Source organism: Pseudophryne corroboree, chromosome 11 (genome assembly GCF_028390025.1).
Source record: "Pseudophryne corroboree isolate aPseCor3 chromosome 11, aPseCor3.hap2, whole genome shotgun sequence".
In the NCBI taxonomy this organism is placed as follows: Eukaryota; Metazoa; Chordata; class Amphibia; order Anura; family Myobatrachidae; genus Pseudophryne; species Pseudophryne corroboree.
In genome coordinates, this window is record NC_086454.1 from 324,040,007 (window position 1) to 324,060,905 (window position 20,899).

A 20,899-nucleotide genomic window follows, 5' to 3' on the forward strand; every position below is an offset into this window, starting at 1 on the left:
TTCCTGCAATCAGGATTGTCTATGGGTCTCAAATTGGGATCAATTAAGGTTCAAATTTCGGCCCTGTCGATTTTCTTTCAAAAAGAATTGGCTTCAGTCCCTGAAGTCCAGACCTTTGTTAAGGGAGTGCTGCATATACAGCCCCCTGTGGTGCCTCCAGTGGCACCGTGGGATCTCAATGTAGTTTTGGATTTTCTAAAATCTCATTGGTTTGAACCACTAAATAAGGTGGATTTGAAATATCTCACTTGGAAAGTGACCATGCTTCTAGCCCTGGCTTCTGCCAGGAGAGTGTCAGAATTGGCAGCTTTATCTTACAAAAGCCCATATCTGATTTTCCATTCGGACAGGGCAGAACTGCGGACTCGTCCGCATTTTCTCCCTAAGGTGGTGTCAGCATTTCATCTGAACCAGCCTATTGTAGTGCCTGCGGCTACAAGTGACTTGGAGGACTCCAAGTTACTGGACGTTGTCAGAGCATTAAAAATATATATTGCAAGAACAGCTGGAGTCAGAAAATCTGACTCGTTGTTTATATTGTATGCACCCAACAAGATGGGTGCTCCTGCGTCTAAGCAGACGATTGCTCGTTGGATCTGTAGCACAATCCAACTGGCACATTCTGTGGCAGGCCTGCCACAGCCTAAATCTGTAAAGGCCCACTCCACAAGGAAGGTGGGCTCATCTTGGGCGGCTGCCCAAGGGGTCTCGGCATTACAACTTTGCCGAGCAGCTACGTGGTCAGGGGAGAACACGTTTGTAAAATTTTACAAATTTGATACTCTGGCTAAGGAGGACCTGGAGTTCTCTCATTCGGTGCTGCAGAGTCATCCGCACTCTCCCGCCCGTTTGGGAGCTTTGGTATAATCCCCATGGTCCTTTCAGGAACCCCAGCATCCACTAGGACGATAGAGAAAATAAGATTTTACTTACCGATAAATCTATTTCTCGGAGTCCGTAGTGGATGCTGGGCGCCCATCCCAAGTGCGGATTATCTGCATAAATTGTACATAGTTATTGTTAACTTATTCGGGTTATTGTTGTAGGAAGCCATCTTTCAGAGGCTCCGCTGTTATCATACTGTTAACTGGGTTTAGATCACAAGTTGTACGGTGTGATTGGTGTGGCTGGTATGAGTCTTACCCGGGATTCAAAATCCTCCCTTATTGTGTACGCTCGTCCGGGCACAGTACCTAACTGGAGTCTGGAGGAGGGTCATAGGGGGAGGAGCCAGTGCACACCACCTGATCGGAAAAAGCTTTACTTTTTGTGCCCTGTCTCCTGCGGAGCCGCTATTCCCCATGGTCCTTTCAGGAACCCCAGCATCCACTACGGACTCCGAGAAATAGATTTATCGGTAAGTAAAATCTTATTTTCATTACCGAGGTTAAGGGTAGTAGGGGGCCACACGTTGAGCACTGAAACTGCATTTGGGTAGGGATCAAGAATGTGATAGGATGCAGGAAAGGTGATACAATGCATAGACTGCAGGGTTTTTGTTTAAGTAACTATTTTTGAAATAACAAAGTAAGGGTGGGTACACACTAGGCGATGTTCTCTATGAGCGCCATCGCCAAGTGTGTTCCCTTCCCTGCCGGAGCGGTCGGCGGCAATTGCTGTGGTTGTTGTTGCAATTGCTGTTGCAATCTTTTGCTGTCCACAATTGCGACTATATGCTAATATGGGCAGAAACTTGATCATAGGGACGCCCACTGCTGTCTCCTCATTTCCATCCCACGGTGTACAAGTGCTGAAACATCGGTACCGTCATCGCACATCGGATCATTACGCAGATTCTGAGCGCCTTTGAAGACGCGCAAGCTGAGCTGCTCTACAGTAGCAAGTGAGATCGCAACTGCTAATTTATGCACACCCAGTAGTAAACAACGTCTAAACAGCCATGACACGCCTCTGTGTGTTTTTATTTTTATTTTTTTTCCTTAACCCCATACTCTGGTACTGATTTGTGACGGAGCCAGGTACCTGCATTTATTAGATATTATTATTGTTTATTTTTAGGGTGCCACAAATATTCTGCAGCCCCACACACAACGGTAGTTGTAAGTCACGGGTATTTAACCGTAACACCTGTAGCATAAAACAACATAGGTACATGTAACGCATGTAGTATAAAACAACACAGGTACACGTAACGCATGTAGCATAAAACAACACGGGTAAACATAACACGTAGCATAAAACCTGTGTACTCAGCGTTTCACTAGTGTCCCTTTAGTTCCTAAACAAAATAAATATATATATATATATATATATATATATATATATATAGTTAGTTCCTAAAATGTGTGTGTATATATATATATATATATATATATATATATATATATATATATATATATATATATATATATATATATAAACAAACAGAAAATTCAGCACTCACCAAAGCAAGCTCACTTATCCTCACAACATCAATGAATAAATGATGGGGGTTTAGTTAGTGAATTGGCCAATTCACGGAAGCCTGCAAACCGATCGCCAAGGTACCCCACCTTCTTGCAGGTCCTACACTATCACAGAGTCCTAAAAATTAAAACCTGGCAACTGTATCACACATAATATAACTGCAAATATGCCTACTTGGTTTAATGTGTACCTGCCACATACTTTATGGCTTGTAAAGCACTTTGAGTCCTATTGGGTATGCTATCTGGGATTATTAACATATCAGTTCCAATGTGAGAATGTCTCAAGGGCAATTTGTTCCCAAATGTCAAAGCCTTTTAAAACCATATACCTTTAAACATTCCTTATAGTGAATAGTTCAGGTGTTCACATAATTCTCCAACTGCGCACAGTGCACTGTATTTTAACATGTTAAAATACTTTATTAAACATACATTTACAGTACACGGCGCCTAGTGCCGATTCGTCCATTTTAAAAATAAAATAAAAACTGGCAAATGCGCCAAGAGTTTATCCTGTGTGCCAGGCCTCTGGCCACTCTATATAAATATTATTATTATTATTAATAATAAAACAACAAGGTAAAAAACGTAACACACGGGGGAATGTAACGCATGTAGCATAACTACATGAGGAAACGTAACATGTAGCATAAAACTACACAGTACAAAAGTGCAACAAGAGTAATATAATACATTCCAAAAGGCCATATACAGTGATAACATGGGTGGAAGAATGCAGGTATGGATCGGCAGTAAATGAGGCGTAATACAGTATAGCAAATATGGATAGCAGGATGAAGAGCAAACAAACTGAATATTGAGGAAGGTAGATGGGCAAGCATTGGTGTGATTCTGCAATAAAGCCAATGTTACTCCATTTTGTTATATTATTGTGCACATGAGGGCTGGGAATACAAGAGGAAATGGGACCTTCTAAAGCGGAGCGGTTGGAGTTGAAACTACAGAGGTAGACATGGAAAGCAGAAGTTAGGCAGGGCACTGGCTGACTTTGAGGAATAGGTGAGTTTGTAGGGGGTGTTTGAAGCATTGGAGTCTGGAGATGAGTCTAAAAGAATGAGAAGAGGTGGGGTGCAGCAGTATTAGAGAACCTCCAAGGCGGGAGTATGGTCTAATTACCACAGGGAAGGGGAGGCTGTGGCCATTGTCTTGGCGGGGTTTAGTTGCAGGCCTTGCGTTGGCGAGGTCTAGTAGCGGCCGTTGTCTTGGTGGGGATTAATGGCGGGTATTGTCTTGGCAGAAAGGAATCGAGATGAGTTTGGAGCTATGGGGATTTGTGGGTGAGGATGAGTGTTTTAATCGGACTCCGTAGGGTATAAGGAGGCAATGTAAGCAGGGGCAGGAAGATGGATTAAACTGTTGTGAGTGGAAGGTGAATCTTGATGCAGTGTTGTGGATAGATTGAAGAGGAGAGGTGAATGATGGAAGGCCAGCCAGGCAGGAGGAGTTTGCAGATGTAGAAGGAATATGAGTAGAGCGTGGATAAGGGTTATTGGTGAGAGCAGATGGTGGTGGTGTCAGCAGTGAGGGAGGGCTAGGGAGCCTTGGGATAGAGGGAGGGCAGTGAGGGCGGTTTTGGATATGTTTAGTTTCAGAAAGTATTGCCTCTAGTAAGACCACAACCTGTTCTGTTGCGTGTGGTCTGATTAGTAAGCCATGCAGCGTCTCCTGTACATACTGCCATTTAGCTGTCACATCTGAAGAGCGTTACTCTGCGTGATTTATATCATTTAGAGCGAAACCTTCAATTATCCTATTAACAAGTTTCGTCTGTCAGTTTTATTTCTGTTCATTTTTACAGACTACTTCACTTTAGCATATACTCTATACTGGCTGTATAAAATAAGGTGTGTTACTGCGTTGTGTACACCCAGCCTTTTCCCCACGGAACCCCACAGTTATACTGAATGCATGTGTGAGATACTAGGCACCTGGGTAACGTGTGGATGAGAGGCGTCTGCTCTATACAACACCTTTTTCCTGTGCGCCTCCCGGGAGTCCCCTGTTGTATCTCCCAGTGTGTGACGGACCGCATGGCCCTTAGGTGCTGTGGCTCTCAGTCTCCTGGCACCTTAAAGTGACATCCCACCGGATTTATTGACCCGTGTCAATATCTGCTTTGTGTGTGTCTTGTTTTATTGACTTAATGCCCTTTTATTTAGCTTTATGTTTTGTTTCTCTTGGAATCATATTCGCTGGGGCTATGCTCTGTCAGCCCGGCCCTGGGTCACAATGAGGCACACCACACTTATATGGACTTATTATATGTGTTCTATATATTTGTTTTCTTGGACAGTAAATGTGAGTTAGTACACCATTCAGCCATCAAAATACTCCTATAAAAAATATTATGTTCATATTTTCTGGAACCACCTTCATTTCTTAGTTGTGTTTTAGTAAAATTACTACATTTCTCTTACGTCCTAGAGGATGCTGGGGACTCCGTAAGGACCATGGGGTATAGACGGGCTCCGCAGGAGACATGGGCACTCTAAGACTTTAGATGGGTGTGAACTGGCTCCTCTCTCTATGCCCCTCCTCCAGACCTCAGTTAAAGAACTGTGCCCAGAGGAGACGGACAGTACGCGGAAAGGATTTTTGTTAATCTAAGGGCGAGATACATACCAGCCACACCAATCACACCGTATAAAATGGTATATACTAAACCAGTTAACAGTATGAACAAAACAGCATCAGCCAGAGACTGATCTCAACTGTAACATAACCCTTATGTAAGCAACAACTATATACAAGCCTTGCAGAAGTAGTCCGCACTTGGGACGGGCGCCCAGCATCCTCTACGGACTAGGAGAAAAAGATTTACCGGTAGGTTTAAAATCTTATTTTCTCTTACGTCCTAGAGGATGCTGGGGACTCCGTAAGGACCATGGGGTTTATACCAAAGCTCCAGACCGGGCGGGAGAGCGCGGATGACTGCAGCACCGATTGAGCAAACATAAGGTCCTCATCGGCCAGGGTATCAAACTTGTAGAATTTTGCAAAAGTGTTTGAACCCGACCAAGTAGCTGCTCGGCAAAGCTGTAATGCCGAGACGCCTCGGGCAGCCGCCCAAGAAGAGCCCACCTTCCTAGTGGAATGGGCCTTTACCGATTTTGGTAACGGCAATCCAGCCGTAGAATGAGCCTGCTGAATCGTGTTACAGATCCAGCGAGCAATAGTCTGCTTAGAAGCAGGAGCGCCAACCTTGTTGGCCGCATACAGGACAAACAGTGCCTCTGTTTTCCTAACTCGAGCCGTCCAGGCTACATAAATTTTTAAGGCCCTGACTACATCAAGGGACTTGGAATCCTCCAAGTCACCCGTAGCCACAGGCACCACAATAGGTTGGTTCATATGGAACGACGAAACCACCTTAGGTAGAAATTGAGGACGAGTTCTCCCTTATTTTTACCTATGATGATTTATAATGAGCTTTGGCCAAAGTCTGACTCCAACAGCCCCCTATAAACGCGCAAGTGGCCACATACATGAGATTGGATAAGGCCAGTCGCTTGGCGGTCAGGCCCAACACTTAGATCGTGCAGAGGTTTTGTGCATTCCTCATCGTCATCATCCGATAACAATCCGTATTGCTGATCATATTATCTTATTAGATGTACAAAACCCATGTTTAGAAAAAAAAACAAATAAAAGAAAAGTTTTTTTTTTTAAACCAATATTTTTTTTTTTTGCATTGTTTTAATGGAATTTTTTTTTTAATCATTATTAGAAACCTTGATCAACCATGTTTTAATGCTTACCAACATTAATAATGCTGTTAGGCTTTGATTTATTTTACGTCTTTCAAGAAATCTACTTTTTTTACAGTTTTTATTATTCCTATTACATCTGAATAATATATGTAGATAAACCTATTAATACATAGTCCCTTGTGACTGATTTTTATAGTAAATCCTGTAAAATACTTTGTTTTTAATTAGTTTTATAGTCTTCTCCTTTTTGTTCTGTATCTTGCAACCCATTCCATCTGCCACTCAGAGTGACTGCTTATCATGTGCTTTTCCTTCTCTCACTTATACCCCTTTTACACTCGCACAGCCGGGTCACTCCCGGGATGCATTCCCGGGACTGACCCCTTTCACACTGCAGTAAGACCTGGGATCGACCCGGGACAGCCCCATTTACACTGATCCCGGGATATCCCTATGTAAGTCAGGTGCTGGAGGCGGAGCCAAAGGCAGTGGGGCGTGAAAAGGAGAGATGGACACATCGGAGCACCCTCATCGATGGCTACCATCGATAGCGATGTAATCACTAACCATCGATGGTATAAAAAAAACAAATACATATATTTAAAAATAAAAATATATATGTGATCATCTACCATCGATGGTTTTAAGCATCAGGGCTTCATTCCCGGGCAGCTCAGTCTGTTAAGCAAACTTGGGGAAGGAGGACGAGGGTTACACTAATGTGTGAAGAGACGTCATCCACCCGAAACGCCATTATAAAGATGAGGTCTCCGGCAAGGCGAATGGGCTCTGAAAGATGACATCATCTTTTCTGAGCCCAAGACAGCTCCAATCCGAGGCCTTTTAACAGTCCCGGGTAGTAAATCCCGGGACGGGCACTTTCACACTACACAGCTTCCCAGGGCGGTCCCGGATTCAACCCAGGTCGAGACCTGGGTTGAAATCCCGGGATGCTCGTCCCGGGAAATTGTCCCTTTACCCATTCACACTGAGAAAAATCCCGGGATGATGTGTGTTCATGTGTAATATCCCGGGATTTTTCTGCGAGTGTAAAAGGGGTATAATACTCCTCTTACACTGCCAGCTGGAATAATCGGTATTCCAACTCGGGTAGCTTGCAGTGTTGAACACGAGTTCTTCCCGGCAAGCTGTGCTGTGTAAACGGGAAGCCGGGTCGATGCGTCTCGTTTCCAGTTCACAGTGAATGGACAGGCGGCGCTTGATGATTATGTGATCTCCAAGCGCCGCCCCCCACCGCGTCACCGCTGATGTCACCAACCTGGCAATATGCCGGGTTGGAATCGGCAGCTACATAGGAACGCTTCATTTGGTGTAAAAGCGGTATTAGACCGTCTTCTACACCATGCTCCTTATATCTGCACCTAGTCCCCTGTTTCAGCCACCATGATGCTTATTTCAGTGTCATGTCCATTGATGCAGACTGTTTATATCCCTTCTACTTGTCCTACATTGTTGTGTACTGTAAGGCACTGTTCTTGTTTTGTTTATGTACCTTGTTAGTCGCTGCGGAACCCTTGTGGCGCTACATCAATAAAGGATGATGATGCTAGTAATAATACAAAGTACACACAGAGATAGATGAAATTGAAAATAAGAACAACAAGTTAATGTTAAGCATTAGTCCTACTTAATACTTATTATAATTAAATAAATGAAATAGTAATTAAATATGGAAAATACAATCACTTTTCAGAGAAACAAACGCACAGACGTAGGCGTTAAGCATTAGCACTGGGCATGCCACTGGCATTAAACACTTTCATTAAAACACTTGTTGTTTTTAGTATAATAGGCTTTTTTAAGAAGTCACGGCGCAGTGTCGTGACACACAATAAAAAACTAGAAAGAAAGAAAAACATTTGGCTTAAACCAGCCAACCCGGATAAAATCCTATAGAAAGAATGGTTATATTTGGCAGTCACTATGTATTTCCGCATATTCATGTGTGGGTACTCCTGCACGTGTTCAGATTTCTCTCCCACACCACCCTGCATACGGCATCAGCTTCTGCATTTATTCTGCACAGGGTGAAGGGAACCAGTCCGCTTACATTCTCCTGAACTGGTTTGGCCGCAGAGTTCTGCACTGGCTCATACGTTTATATAAACTCGTTTGTGTTCTAGAAGTGTATAATTAATGAAGGAGTAGAAATGTTATGGTAATTACACCTAATTTCCTTTTCATGAGACACATTCCTCAGGTCAGCGTGGTGGCACTGATGGAAATCCTGTAGCTTCTCACACTTTGTGGCCCAGTCTCCCTGGCATCCTGCTTATACTCCCCAGCTGGTATAACCTGCTCCTGCTACGTGATGTCACTGTGGAATGACGTATCGCAGGAGTTGCACTTTACTCTGAAGCATTTCTCACACATTGTGCAGTATAATCACTGATTCTACCGCATCGGGTGTTTGTGGCAGAGGGATGTAGGTCTGATGCCTCAGTCTGAGAGCTTCTAGTGCCAGCAGCTGAGGATCTAGTGACCTCTGAGTTGTTGGTGGACGTGGATCCACGGTAAACATCAAGCAAATAACTTGTTTCTCGTGGTTCTGTTTCTGATTGTCCCCCTGTGACACAATGATTCTGTTACCACGTCTCCTCCTCATGCGCTAATCCTCTTGTGTCCTCCTAGGTCTCTCCGGACATGATTAATTGGATCTCAGGACACCAGAACCGGTCTACAATGTCCGAATAACATCTATGACAGCTGTGAGGTGAGTTGTGGGGATTCATTAATTGCTTTCATTGTATATGGCAGGCTTGGTTGTTCAGAACAACCTCTCGGCCCCTTTCCGTAGTGGCCCGCTGAATCTATACTTGAGAATGAGCCAACGTTGTATCGGCTATCCAGACGCTCGGGTACTGCATACTAAGCAAGCCTTTTCTTTAATGAATTCTTCAGGTGCAATGACCTGGGGGATGAACTGGGAAAACTGCACCAATAGTGAGGGACTCTGGTCCCAGTTTTCCTCCTTTTGGATTTTATTTGGGGTGTGAGGGACAATTAAAATTTCGCAGCGAACAGTAGCTTAAGTGCATGCTGTTGTGTAATGCAGAATTTCCCAAACTCAGCTGTTACAGTCCAGGTTTTAAGGATATCCATGCTTAAGCACATGTGACTTCATTAGTACCTCAGTCAGTTTGATTTAACCGTCTGGACTTCAACATGGACATCCTTAAAACCTGGACTGTAATGGCGGCGTTTAGGAAACTCTGGTGTAAGGCAACATATAAACATATCTGTGTCAATATAACACAAAACAGAGAGAAAATCTTAAACTGTCCACAATAAAAAGCTCTGTCACTAACTAAAAAACCCATTGGAACAGTCCTTATCTATTTTTGGTGTTATAACGTAACTGCCCTGTAATAAGCTACTCTGGGATTCAGTTCCTCTGTATGCTATGTGTAATCCTAACTCCGGCCATGTGACATGTTTTGGGATTTATTTCTTTTTGGACTGATTTTACCATGCAATCTCTGAGATTGATTGACTCAATAAACATATTTCTATGGACATATAATCATTTTCAGTGGAATAGTTTTAAGCTGATTTTGGTGACACCTGATGCTTTAATCCCATTACCGCTGGCTGTGCATCAGGTGATTTGCAGAACCATGCACAGTCTGAGGGGAATGAGGAATACTGAATGTGACAGGGCCTGCCGGGCGGTGATGCCAGCGGCTGGGGAATCAGGCTGGGAATGAATAAGTCAGGGTGACAGGCTCTCCTCTCAGGTGTACGACTGTGTACTGGAAACGTCCCTCAGGGGTGTGGATGCAGTCAGTGTTAGTATTGTCTCTCTGATGAATAAAGAAGAATGGTACCAATCCTCGTGGTGCCATAAATAAACGTTCTTGTTATTGGCGCCTGCGGTATAAAACCATACGGAGTACACCGCGCCAGTAGCCGCAGGCTGCCATGTGCGCACCCATTGACACTTACTTCAGCTTGTGGACCTAGAGCAGCAGTCTGGGAAATTTGTGTATCTGCCCTCTGCTGCCCCGAGGAATAATTGATTTCCAAGAATATTGGTGCACACTACTAAATGCAGTCCGCCGCAGCTAGGGGGCAGCGCTGACTCTGAAGGAGGAGCAGTTCAGGGGTCACCCACGGCGAATATCTTATAGTGCCTGGGTGCATCTTATGTGATTACCCGTGATCAGGTTTCTTGCTTTTTCTTTTTTATGTATGGAAATCTGTGCTCTGAAATAGGGCAGTGTACAGCAGCGATAATATTACAGAATCGTGTCACAGACAATCGTGTCACAGACAGTAAAACATTAGCCAATCTAAAATATAATGGTTAATCAGAAAATAAAGCTTGGAAACTAACGCAGGGGGGAATGGCGGCATAGCCCTGCCATGTACAGGGTACAGTGATATTAAAGAGTAGGAGAGTCTCTGGTTCCGCTGTACAGCTGATTAGTATACTCTGGGGTATATTCAATTGAAGTCGAAACTGCCGTCTTGTCGGAAAGACGTCAGTTTTCGACTTTTGCAGGTCGGAAGGGGTTCGCACCTATTCAATCCCTGGCTTTTTTTATCCGACAAGTCGGGGAATTAGATTTGTCAGAAAGCTCGTGGATCGGCGGAATAGCTGCCGATCCGCGTGCTTCTGTCGGAAACGTGGCCAAATCTGACAGATTTTGGCCCTGTTTCCGACCACCTCAATCCAACTTAAAAAAATAAATAAAAAAGTCGAACTGAGATGAGGGAGCTAAGAGGAGGAGACGGGGGAGAGCAGCGGCTACAGCACAGCATATGCAGGAGGTTGTGTCACAGCCGCCGCTCACGGCAGCAATCACCCGGCTCCCGCAAGCGAGGTCTCGCTTGCTGGAGCCGGGTGGACGCGCCGTGAGGTCTGGCGGCGGTGCCACATCCTCCTACAACGCTGCTGTAGCTCCGTCTCCCCCCTCTCCTCCTCTCGGCTCCCGCATCTCAATTCGACTCTTTTTAAAGTCGAATTGAGATGGGCATTGAATAGCCCTTGTCGGATCCATTCCGACAAATGCAAGTCGGAATGGATCCGACTTCAATTGAATATACCTCTCTGTATTGCTTAACCCTACTTAGAAAAGGGGTGAATTTCATTCTAACTGCTACGTAAATCTATGTCAGCGCCCTTTTCATGCTGTTTGCAATTGGATCTTTACAAATGGCCATTACATATATAAATTGACATGCAAAGAAAAAGCAATGGACTACGTCAGCTGAGGTCCAGTAATGGCACCTCTCCACATCATAACAGTCTTTATTCCATTCCTTATGTGTGCCGGTGTACAGGACATAAACAACAAGGGGTATTTCTCATTTTCCCATTGTTCGTTCAGCTGTGTGAATGTTACTATGTGAATCTCCTGTACGTAGCTTCTTGTTTTGGGTGTCTTAGTCCCGCCACCTTCCCCCTTCCCCCTTCCATTTACTCACAATCAATAAGACTTTTAGGAGCATGTGTCCTCCAAGTCGCAATCAATATCAGTCTGGCACCATCCCAGAGGCGCGTAATCCTTGTACTTATCAGCAATATGAGCTGCCTGACCTATTCCAAGTCCTGCATCTTATTCTCATCAGCATCTCTAATACATAGATGTCCTTTCATTGCACAGGACACCCGGACAGATGGTCCTTAGGTGTTCTGTGCTTTATGTGGCTATTATCTGTGTACAGTCATCCGCCGATACCTGCCGTTTAGGGTGGGATCAGATGGAGATGTCTGTGTTAAGTCAGTGACTGCCTGGCCCTCGTAGCGTGGCCCCTTAATGGGGTATAGCCGCGATATGCATATAGGGCCTTCGCTGGGTAAGTGAAGATCTCAGCACGTGGGGTAAGTGCAGTTTCTCCTATCTGTTATATATATTATGATATGTATACATACATACATAAATATATAATGAATCTTTGAGGCTGATCTGGGTGGAGTAGAGGCTGTCACAGCTGAAAGCTGATATAATGTGGAACCGATTATATTAAACCATGAACATACTTGAAATTGCACATACGTGTGTGTAGTGAATGGATGGCGTTGTATGTCCTCCCGTCACATACAGCAGGAAAGTTACATGTATTACACATCTGAGTACAGAGCATGGGGTTGTATCTGTGGATCTGTGACCTTGTCTCATCTTCTCTCTCAGGACGACCTGTCAGACATGCAGTCCTCAGGACACCGCTTCCGTGACGTGGAGCACCATCCTCTTCTTAACGAAAGTGATGGCTATAACGCCTCGCCATCAGAGGGCGAGCTAGCGGACAAGCTGTGGTTCATACGTGACGGCTGCGGCATGGTCTGTGCCGTGATCACGTGGATGCTGGTCTTTTATGCAGACTTTGTGGTGACTTTTGTTATGTTGCTGCCCTCCAGAGACTTTTGGTATTCTGTGATTAACGGGACACTCTTCAACTGCTTTGCGGTGTTGGCGCTGACCTCTCACCTAAGGACAATGCTGACCGACCCGGTGAGTACCAGGCACCCTCTTCGGCTAGGGGCGCCCTTACCCGCCCTCTTCGGCTAGGGGCGCCCTTACCCGCCCTGTCGGCTAGGGGCGCCCTTACCCGCCCTGTCGGCTAGGGGCGCCCTTACCCGCCCTGTCGGCTAGGGGCGCCCTTACCCGCCCTGTCGGCTAGGGGCGCCCTTACCCGCCCTGTCGGCTAGGGGCGCCCTTACCCGCCCTGTCGGCTAGGGGCGCCCTTACCCGCCCTGTCGGCTAGGGGCGCCCTTACCCGCCCTGTCGGCTAGGGGCGCCCTTACCCGCCCTGTCGGCTAGGGGCGCCCTTACCCGCCCTGTCGGCTAGGGGCGCCCTTACCCGCCCTGTCGGCTAGGGGCGCCCTTACCCGCCCTGTCGGCTAGGGGCGCCCTTACCCGCCCTGTCGGCTAGGGGCGCCCTTATGTCCAGGAGTTTTACATATTTGCATCACTTGCTTATTATCAAGTGCTATGTAACCAATGACCAGAAATGTCCTGTTCGGTTTCCTGAGCGCAGCGACCTTCATTCCATGTGGTGATAAACTGCTTTTCTCGTGTTTTCCGTGGTGCCTGTAGGGGGCAGTGCCCAAAGGAAACGCCACTAAGGAGTATATGGAGAGTTTACAGCTGAAGCCCGGAGAAGTGATTTATAAATGTCCAAAATGTTGCAGTATCAAACCGGAGCGCGCTCACCACTGCAGGTAATCCCCCGGTATCACTATGACATCACTTTCATGTGCGCACACTCTGTAATGGTGTTCAGACGCATCCAGGTGTTGGGCTCGGACTGAGTTGTTGCCATTATGTCGGACCTGAATTAAGACCTGCGTAAGGGGAGTGGCCACTCGCACTTTCTGCACTCTCATGTCGGAATGACAATAACTTGGCTTATACCACTATTCTCCAGCCAATGTTCCTAAATTCCGGGTCCTGTGACTGATAGACTGTACGCTGGGGGCACTAGTGGGGCCACTGCCCCGGGTATGGTGCATTGTTTGACCTTTCACCTTCAGGTCTGAGATGTAAAGCTGTGGTCTACATTTCTCTCTCTGTATTGTTCCTCTGCGTGAGTGTCTGTGGATAAAGCACAGACAGTGTAACATCGCCGTTTCTCTGTCTGTCCCAGTATTTGCAAGCGATGCATCCGGAAGATGGATCACCACTGCCCGTGGGTGAATAACTGCGTGGGGGAAAAGAACCAGAGGTTCTTCGTGCTGTTCACTGTGAGTCCTTCTCAATATGTAATGCCCCGGTTCATGCAAAGTGCTGCTGGTGTAACGCAGGTCAGATGTCTCCTGTTACAGCTCCTTCTCTTGTCCGACCCCAGCCACGGTGTAATGAGAGCTGACAATGTGGTATTGGTCTTTTATCGATGAGACCAGGATACTCTTATTGGTCAGCCGATAATGTTCATTACTGCTAATGGGAGTCTTCAGCTAATCATAGATCTTGGTGTTGGTCTACTATAGAGAGGAAGGGGGATTCAGGTGATTGGTAACTGTAGCGAGGGAAGGGGGAACCCAGGTGCTGGGCTACTTTAGAGAAGGAGTTAAGCCCTGGTGCTGGGTTACTATATGGAGTGGGGGGGGGGGGGGGCTTTAGGCACTGGTGCTGGGTTACTATAGGGGGCGTTTGGGCACTGGTGTTGGGTTACTATAGGGAAGGAGGGAAGACCCTGGTTCTGGGCTACTGCAGGTAGGGAGGAATACCCTGCTGCTGGGCTACTGTAGGAACGGTGGGGTACCTGGTGCTGGGTTACTGTAGGGAAGGTGGAGGACCCTGCTGCTGGGCTACTGTAGGAACGGTGGGGTACCTGGTGCTGGGTTACTGTAGGGAGGGTGGAGGACCCTGGTGCTGGGTTACTGTAGGGAGGGTGGAGGATCCTGGTGCTGGGTTACTGTAGGGAGGGTGGAGGACCCTGGTGCTGGGTTACTGTAGGGAAGGTGAAGGACCCTGGTGCTGGGTTACTGTAGGGAAGGTGAAGGACCCTGGTGCTGGGTTACTGTAGGGAAGGTGGAGGACCCTGGCACTGGGTTACTGTAGGGAGGGTGGAGGACCCTGGTGCTGGGTTACTGTAGGGAAGGTGGGGGACCCTGGTGCTGGGTTACTGTAGGGAGGGTGGAGGACCCTGGTGCTGGGTTACTGTAGGGAAGGTGGGGGACCCTGGTGCTGGGTTACTGTAGGGAGGGTGGAGGACCCTGGTGCTGGGTTACTGTAGGGAAGGTGGAGGACCCTGGTGCTGGGTTACTGTAGGGAGGGTGGAGGACCCTGGTGCTGGGTTACTGTAGGGAGGGTGGGGTACCTGGTGCTGGGTTACTGTAGGGAGGGTGGAGGACCCTGGCGCTGGGTTACTGTAGGGAGGGTGGAGGACCCTGGTGCTGGGTTACTGTAGGGAGGGTGGAGGACCCTGGCGCTGGGATACTGTAGGGAGGGTGGAGGACCCTGGTGCTGGGTTACTGTAGGGAAGGTGGAGGACCCTGGCGCTGGGTTACTGTAGGGAGGGTGGAGGACCCTGGCGCTGGGTTACTGTAGGGAGGGTGGAGGACCCTGGTGCGGGTTACTGTAGGGAGGGTGGAGGACCCTGGTGCTGGGTTACTGTAGGGAAGGTGGAGGACCCTGGTGCTGGGTTACTGTAGGGAGGGTGGAGACCCTGGCGCTGGGTTACTGTAGGGAGGGTGGAGGACCCTGGTGCGGGTTACTGTAGGGAGGGTGGAGGACCCTGGCGCTGGGTTACTGTAGGGAGGGTGGAGGACCCTGGTGCTGGGTTACTGTAGGGAAGGTGAAGGACCCTGGTGCTGGGTTACTGTAGGGAGGGTGAAGGACCCTGGTGCTGGGTTACTGTAGGGAAGGTGGAGGACCCTGGTGCTGGGTTACTGTAGGGAAGGTGGGGGACCCTGGTGCTGGGTTACTGTAGGGAGGGTGGAGGACCCTGGTGCTGGGTTACTGTAGGGAGGGTGGAGGACCCTGGTGCTGGGATACTGTAGGGAGGGTGGAGGACCCTGGTGCTGGGTTACTGTAGGGAGGGTGGAGGACCCTGGTGCTGGGTTACTGTAGGGAGGGTGGAGGATCCTGGTGCTGGGTTACTGTAGGGAGGGTGGGGTACCTGGTGCTGGGTTACTGTAGGGAGGGTGGAGGACCCTGGTGCTGGGTTACTGTAGGGAAGGTGAAGGACCCTGGTGCTGGGTTACTGTAGGGAAGGTGGAGGACCCTGGCACTGGGTTACTGTAGGGAGGGTGGAGGACCCTGGTGCTGGGTTACTGTAGGGAAGGTGGGGGACCCTGGTGCTGGGTTACTGTAGGGAAGGTGGAGGACCCTGGTGCTGGGTTACTGTAGGGAAGGTGGGGGACCCTGGTGCTGGGTTACTGTAGGGAGGGTGGAGGACCCTGGTGCTGGGTTACTGTAGGGAGGGTGGAGGATCCTGGTGCTGGGTTACTGTAGGGAGGGTGGGGTACCTGGTGCTGGGTTACTGTAGGGAGGGTGGAGGACCCTGGTGCTGGGTTACTGTAGGGAGGGTGGAGGACCCTGGTGCTGGGTTACTGTAGGGAAGGTGAAGGACCCTGGTGCTGGGTTACTGTAGGGAAGGTGGAGGACCCTGGCGCTGGGTTACTGTAGGGAGGGTGGAGGACCCTGGTGCTGGGTTACTGTAGGGAAGGTGGGGGACCCTGGTGCTGGGTTACTGTAGGGAAGGTGGAGGACCCTGGTGCTGGGTTACTGTAGGGAAGGTGGGGGACCCTGGTGCTGGGTTACTGTAGGGAGGGTGGAGGACCCTGGTGCTGGGTTACTGTTGGGAGGGTGGAGGACCCTGGTGCTGGGATACTGTAGGGAGGGTGGAGGACCCTGGTGCTGGGTTACTGTAGGGAGGGTGGAGGACCCTGGTGCTGGGTTACTGTAGGGAGGGTGGAGGATCCTGGTGCTGGGTTACTGTAGGGAGGGTGGGGTACCTGGTGCTGGGTTACTGTAGGGAGGGTGGAGGACCCTGGTGCTGGGTTACTGTAGGGAAGGTGAAGGACCCTGGTGCTGGGTTACTGTAGGGAAGGTGGAGGACCCTGGCGCTGGGTTACTGTAGGGAGGGTGGAGGACCCTGGTGCTGGGTTACTGTAGGGAAGGTGGGGGACCCTGGTGCTGGGTTACTGTAGGGAAGGTGGAGGACCCTGGTGCTGGGTTACTGTAGGGAAGGTGGGGGACCCTGGTGCTGGGTTACTGTAGGGAGGGTGGAGGACCCTGGTGCTGGGTTACTGTAGGGAGGGTGGAGGACCCTGGTGCTGGGATACTGTAGGGAGGGTGGAGGACCCTGGTGCTGGGTTACTGTAGGGAGGGTGGAGGACCCTGGTGCTGGGTTACTGTAGGGAGGGTGGAGGACCCTGGTGCTGGGTTACTGTAGGGAGGGTGGAGGACCCTGGTGCTGGGATACTGTAGGGAGGGTGGAGGACCCTGGTGCTGGGTTACTGTAGGGAAGGTGGAGGACCCTGGTGCTGGGTTACTGTAGGGAGGGTGGAGGACCCTGGTGCTGGGTTACTGTAGGGAAGGTGGAGGACCCTGGCGCTGGGTTACTGTAGGGAGGGTGGAGGACCCTGGTGCTGGGTTACTGTAGGGAGGGTGGAGGACCCTGGCGCTGGGTTACTGTAGGGAGGGTGGAGGACCCTGGTGCCGGGTTACTGTAGGGAGGGTGGAGGACCCTGGCGCTGGGTTACTGTAGGGAGGGTGGAGGACCCTGGCGCTGGGTTACTGTAGGGAGGGTGGAGGACCCTGGTGCTGGGTTACTGTAGGGAAGGTGGAGGACCCTGGTGCTGGGTAACTGTAGGGAGGGTGGAGGACCCTGGCGCTGGGTTAATGTAGGGAGGGTGGAGGACCCTGGTGCCGGGTTACTGTAGGGAAGGTGGGGGACCCTGGTGCTGGGTTATTGTAGCAAAGGGTGGAGGACCCTGTTGCTGGGTTGCTATAGGGTGGTTGGTGGCCCTGGTGTTGGGTTAGTATAGGGAGTGAAGGGGTTTCAGGTGCTGAGCACACTGGAAATATCACAAGTATCTGACCAGCATAATCTTTGCCGTAGACACGGTCACCTAATCAATCCTTCTCTATCTTTCAGATGTACATAGCTCTGATCTCCCTCCATGCTCTTATCCTTTGCGGCCTGCAGCTTTTCATCTGTGTCAGGGGACAGTGGATGGGTAAGTGGCTGTACCTACCTTCTATGCTTCCCCAAATGTTCCATACTGGCAGGTGGCTGATCTGGAAACATAGGGTGTCAGAAAGTTGCGCGCCCCCCCCCCCCCTCTCCTATATGTAGAGAAGCGTCACTATCCCTCACCTTCCCCTCCCACACAGACGCCACCTGTGCACATGGTTCTGTGCTGGTCGTATGCTGGGCAGTAAAATGAGCGCTAGGAAACTGCGATGGTATAGTATATTGTTATAATACTTATTTCTCATTCGTCCTAGAGGATGCTGGGGACTCCAAAAGGACCATGGGGTATAGACGGAATCCGCAGGAGACATGGGCACTTTAAGAGTTTAAATGGGTGTGAACTGGCTCCTCCCTCTATGCCCCTCCTCCAGACCTCAGTTAGATTCTATGCTCAGAGAGACTGGACACACACTAGGGGAGCTCTCCTGAGTTTCTCTAGAAAATACTTTTGTTAGGTTTATTTTCAGGGAGCACTGCTGGCAACAGGCTTCCTGCATCGTGGGACTGAGGGGAGAGAAGCAGACCTACTTCTGTGAGTTTAAAGGCTCTGCTTCTTAGGCTACTGGACACCATTAGCTCCAGAGGGTCCGATCACTTGGTGCGCCTAGCTGCTCGTTCCCGGAGCCGTGCCGCCGTCCCCCTCTCAGAGCCTGAGGAGAGAAGCTGGGTGAGTAGCAGAAGCAAGAAGACTTCAGAGGCGGCAGAAGACTTCTGATCTTCGGAGGTACCGCGCAGCGCGCCATTGCTCCCACACACCAACGACACTATATGGGGGCAGGGCGCAGGGGGGGCGCCCTGGGCAGCAATTAAACCTCATTTTGGGCACTGGCATGACAGTATACAGTGCATAGGCACTGTATACAGACCCCCGCCAGTATAAATAAAAGCGGAACAGAAGCGAGCCATGTAGGGGGGCGGGGCTTCATCCTCCAGCTCTAATCAGCGCCATTTTCTCTCCACAGCAAGCTGCAGAGACGCTGGTCCTGGCCCTTCACTTCTGTATCAAGTAACAGGGTGCAAAAGCAGGGGGGACACAGCTTAACATAGAAACATAGAATTTGACGGCAGATAAGAACCACTTGGCCCATCTAGTCTGCTCCTCTTTTTATCCTTCAGGTAATCTCAACCCTTTTTGAACCTTAATTCTTGGTTAATTCTTTGTATTCATATGCCTATCCCAAGCATGTTTAAATTGCTCTACAGTCCTAGCCTCTACCACCTCTGATGGGAGGCTATTCCACTTATCCACTACCCTTTCTGTGAAGTAATTTTTCCTTAAATTTCCCCTGAACCTGCCTCCCTTATTTGGTGTTGTATTGATTTACATATAAAAGCGCTGCTAGGTCTGGGTGCTGGGTGTGAGCTGGCAAACTCCCTTTCTGTCTCTCTGAAGGGCCTTACTGTGGGTCTGTCCCCTATAGCTCAGTGTGATTGTGGGTGTCGGTACACGTGTGTCGACATGTCTGAGGCTGGATGCTCTTCCCAGGAGGAGGCTGGTGCGGGGGCAGAATAGACTGTGGGAGTGACTCCGTCGGCACCGCCGACTGCTGATTGGGTGGATATGTGGAATGTTTTAAATGCAAGTGTGGCTTTGTTGCATAAGAGATTAGACAAATCTGAGTCTCAGAACCAAGCATGGAGACAATCCATGGGAGATGTTTTGTCACAAACTCAGACTTCAGGGTCACAGAAGCGTACGTTTACCCATATAAAAGATACAGATACCGACACGGATTCAGACTCCAGTGTCGACTATAATGATGCCAAGTTGAATCCCAAACTGGCTAAGAGCATTCAGTACATGATTGTGGCTATAAAGGATGTGTTACATATCACTGAGGACCCCGCTGTCCCTGAGACGAGGGTCTGTATGTTTAAAGGAAAGAAACCTGAGGTAACGTTTCCTCCCTCTCATGAACTTAACGCTCTTTTTGAAAAGGCTTGGGAAGCTACTGACAAAAAGTGGCTGATTCCCAGGAGAATTTCTATGGCATACCCGTTTCCCTCTGAGGATAGGTTAGGGTGGGAGTCATCTCCCACGGTGGACAAAGCTTTGGCGCGATTGTCCAAGAAGGTGGCGCTACCGTCCCCTGACACGGCAGCCCTTAAAGATCCTGCAGATCGTAAACCGGAAACTACTTTGAAATCTATTTATTTCACTACGGGTACGCTGCTTAGGCCGGCCGTAGCATCGGCATGGGTGAGTAGCGCGATTGAAAAATGGGCAGATAACTTGTCATCTGACTTAGACACCCTGGATAGGGATAGCGTGCTTTTGACGCTGGGTCATATCAAGGACGCTGCAGTCTGTCTAAGGGATGCTGCGAGAGATATTGGCCTCTTGGGATCAAGGGCCAATGCCATGGCAATCTCGGCTAGGAGGTCGTTGTGGACTCATCAATGGAATGGTGATGCTGATTCTAAAAAGGCTATGGAGGCTCTGCCCTATAAAGGTGGAGTTTTGTTTGGAGAAGGTCTTGCGGAACTGGTTTCTACAGCTACCGCGGGTAAGTCTTCATTTCTGCCTTTTGCCCCTACACAGCAGAAGAAAACGCCTCACTATTAGATGCAGTCCTTTCGGTCTAATAAATTCAAGAAAGGACGAGGGTCCTCCTTCCTTGCTGCTAGAGGCAAGGGGAGGGGAAAAAGGTCGCCGGCTGTGGCTAGCTCCCAGGAGCAGAAGTCCTCCACGGCTTCTGCTAAGTCCACCGCATGACGCTGGGGCTCCCATGTGGGAGTCCGCACCGGTGGGGGCGCGTCTTCAGCTCTTCAGTCAGGTCTGGGTTCACTCAGGCCTAGATCCTTGGGTGCTGGAAATTGTGACCCAAGGATACAAACTGGAGTTTCAAGACGTGCCCCCACACCGATTTTTCAAATCGGCCTTGCCAGCTTCTCTTCCGGAAAGGGAGGTAGTGTGTGCTGCAATACACAAGCTGTGTCAGCAGCAAGTCATTGTCGCGGTACCCACGTCACAACGGGGGGAAGGGTTTTATTCAAGCCTGTTCATGGTCCCGAAGCCGGATGGTTTGGTCAGACCGATTCTGAACTTAATATCCCTAAATCTGT

The 20,899-nt window shown here is 49.1% G+C and overlaps 1 protein-coding gene across 1 annotated transcript in view; it reads left to right on the forward strand.

Annotated features, from left to right (window-relative positions):
• ZDHHC7 (zinc finger DHHC-type palmitoyltransferase 7) overlaps window positions 1-20,899 on the forward strand; it is a 99,982-nt gene that overhangs the window by 70,261 nt on the left and 8,822 nt on the right. The window contains exons 2-6 of the mRNA XM_063945693.1: window positions 8,813-8,894; window positions 12,319-12,639; window positions 13,225-13,349; window positions 13,775-13,871; window positions 17,735-17,816. Of these exons, the coding sequence (XP_063801763.1) occupies window positions 12,334-12,639; window positions 13,225-13,349; window positions 13,775-13,871; window positions 17,735-17,816 (610 nt within the window). The 5' untranslated portion in view covers window positions 8,813-8,894; window positions 12,319-12,333. The remainder of the gene's footprint in view (window positions 1-8,812; window positions 8,895-12,318; window positions 12,640-13,224; window positions 13,350-13,774; window positions 13,872-17,734; window positions 17,817-20,899) is intronic.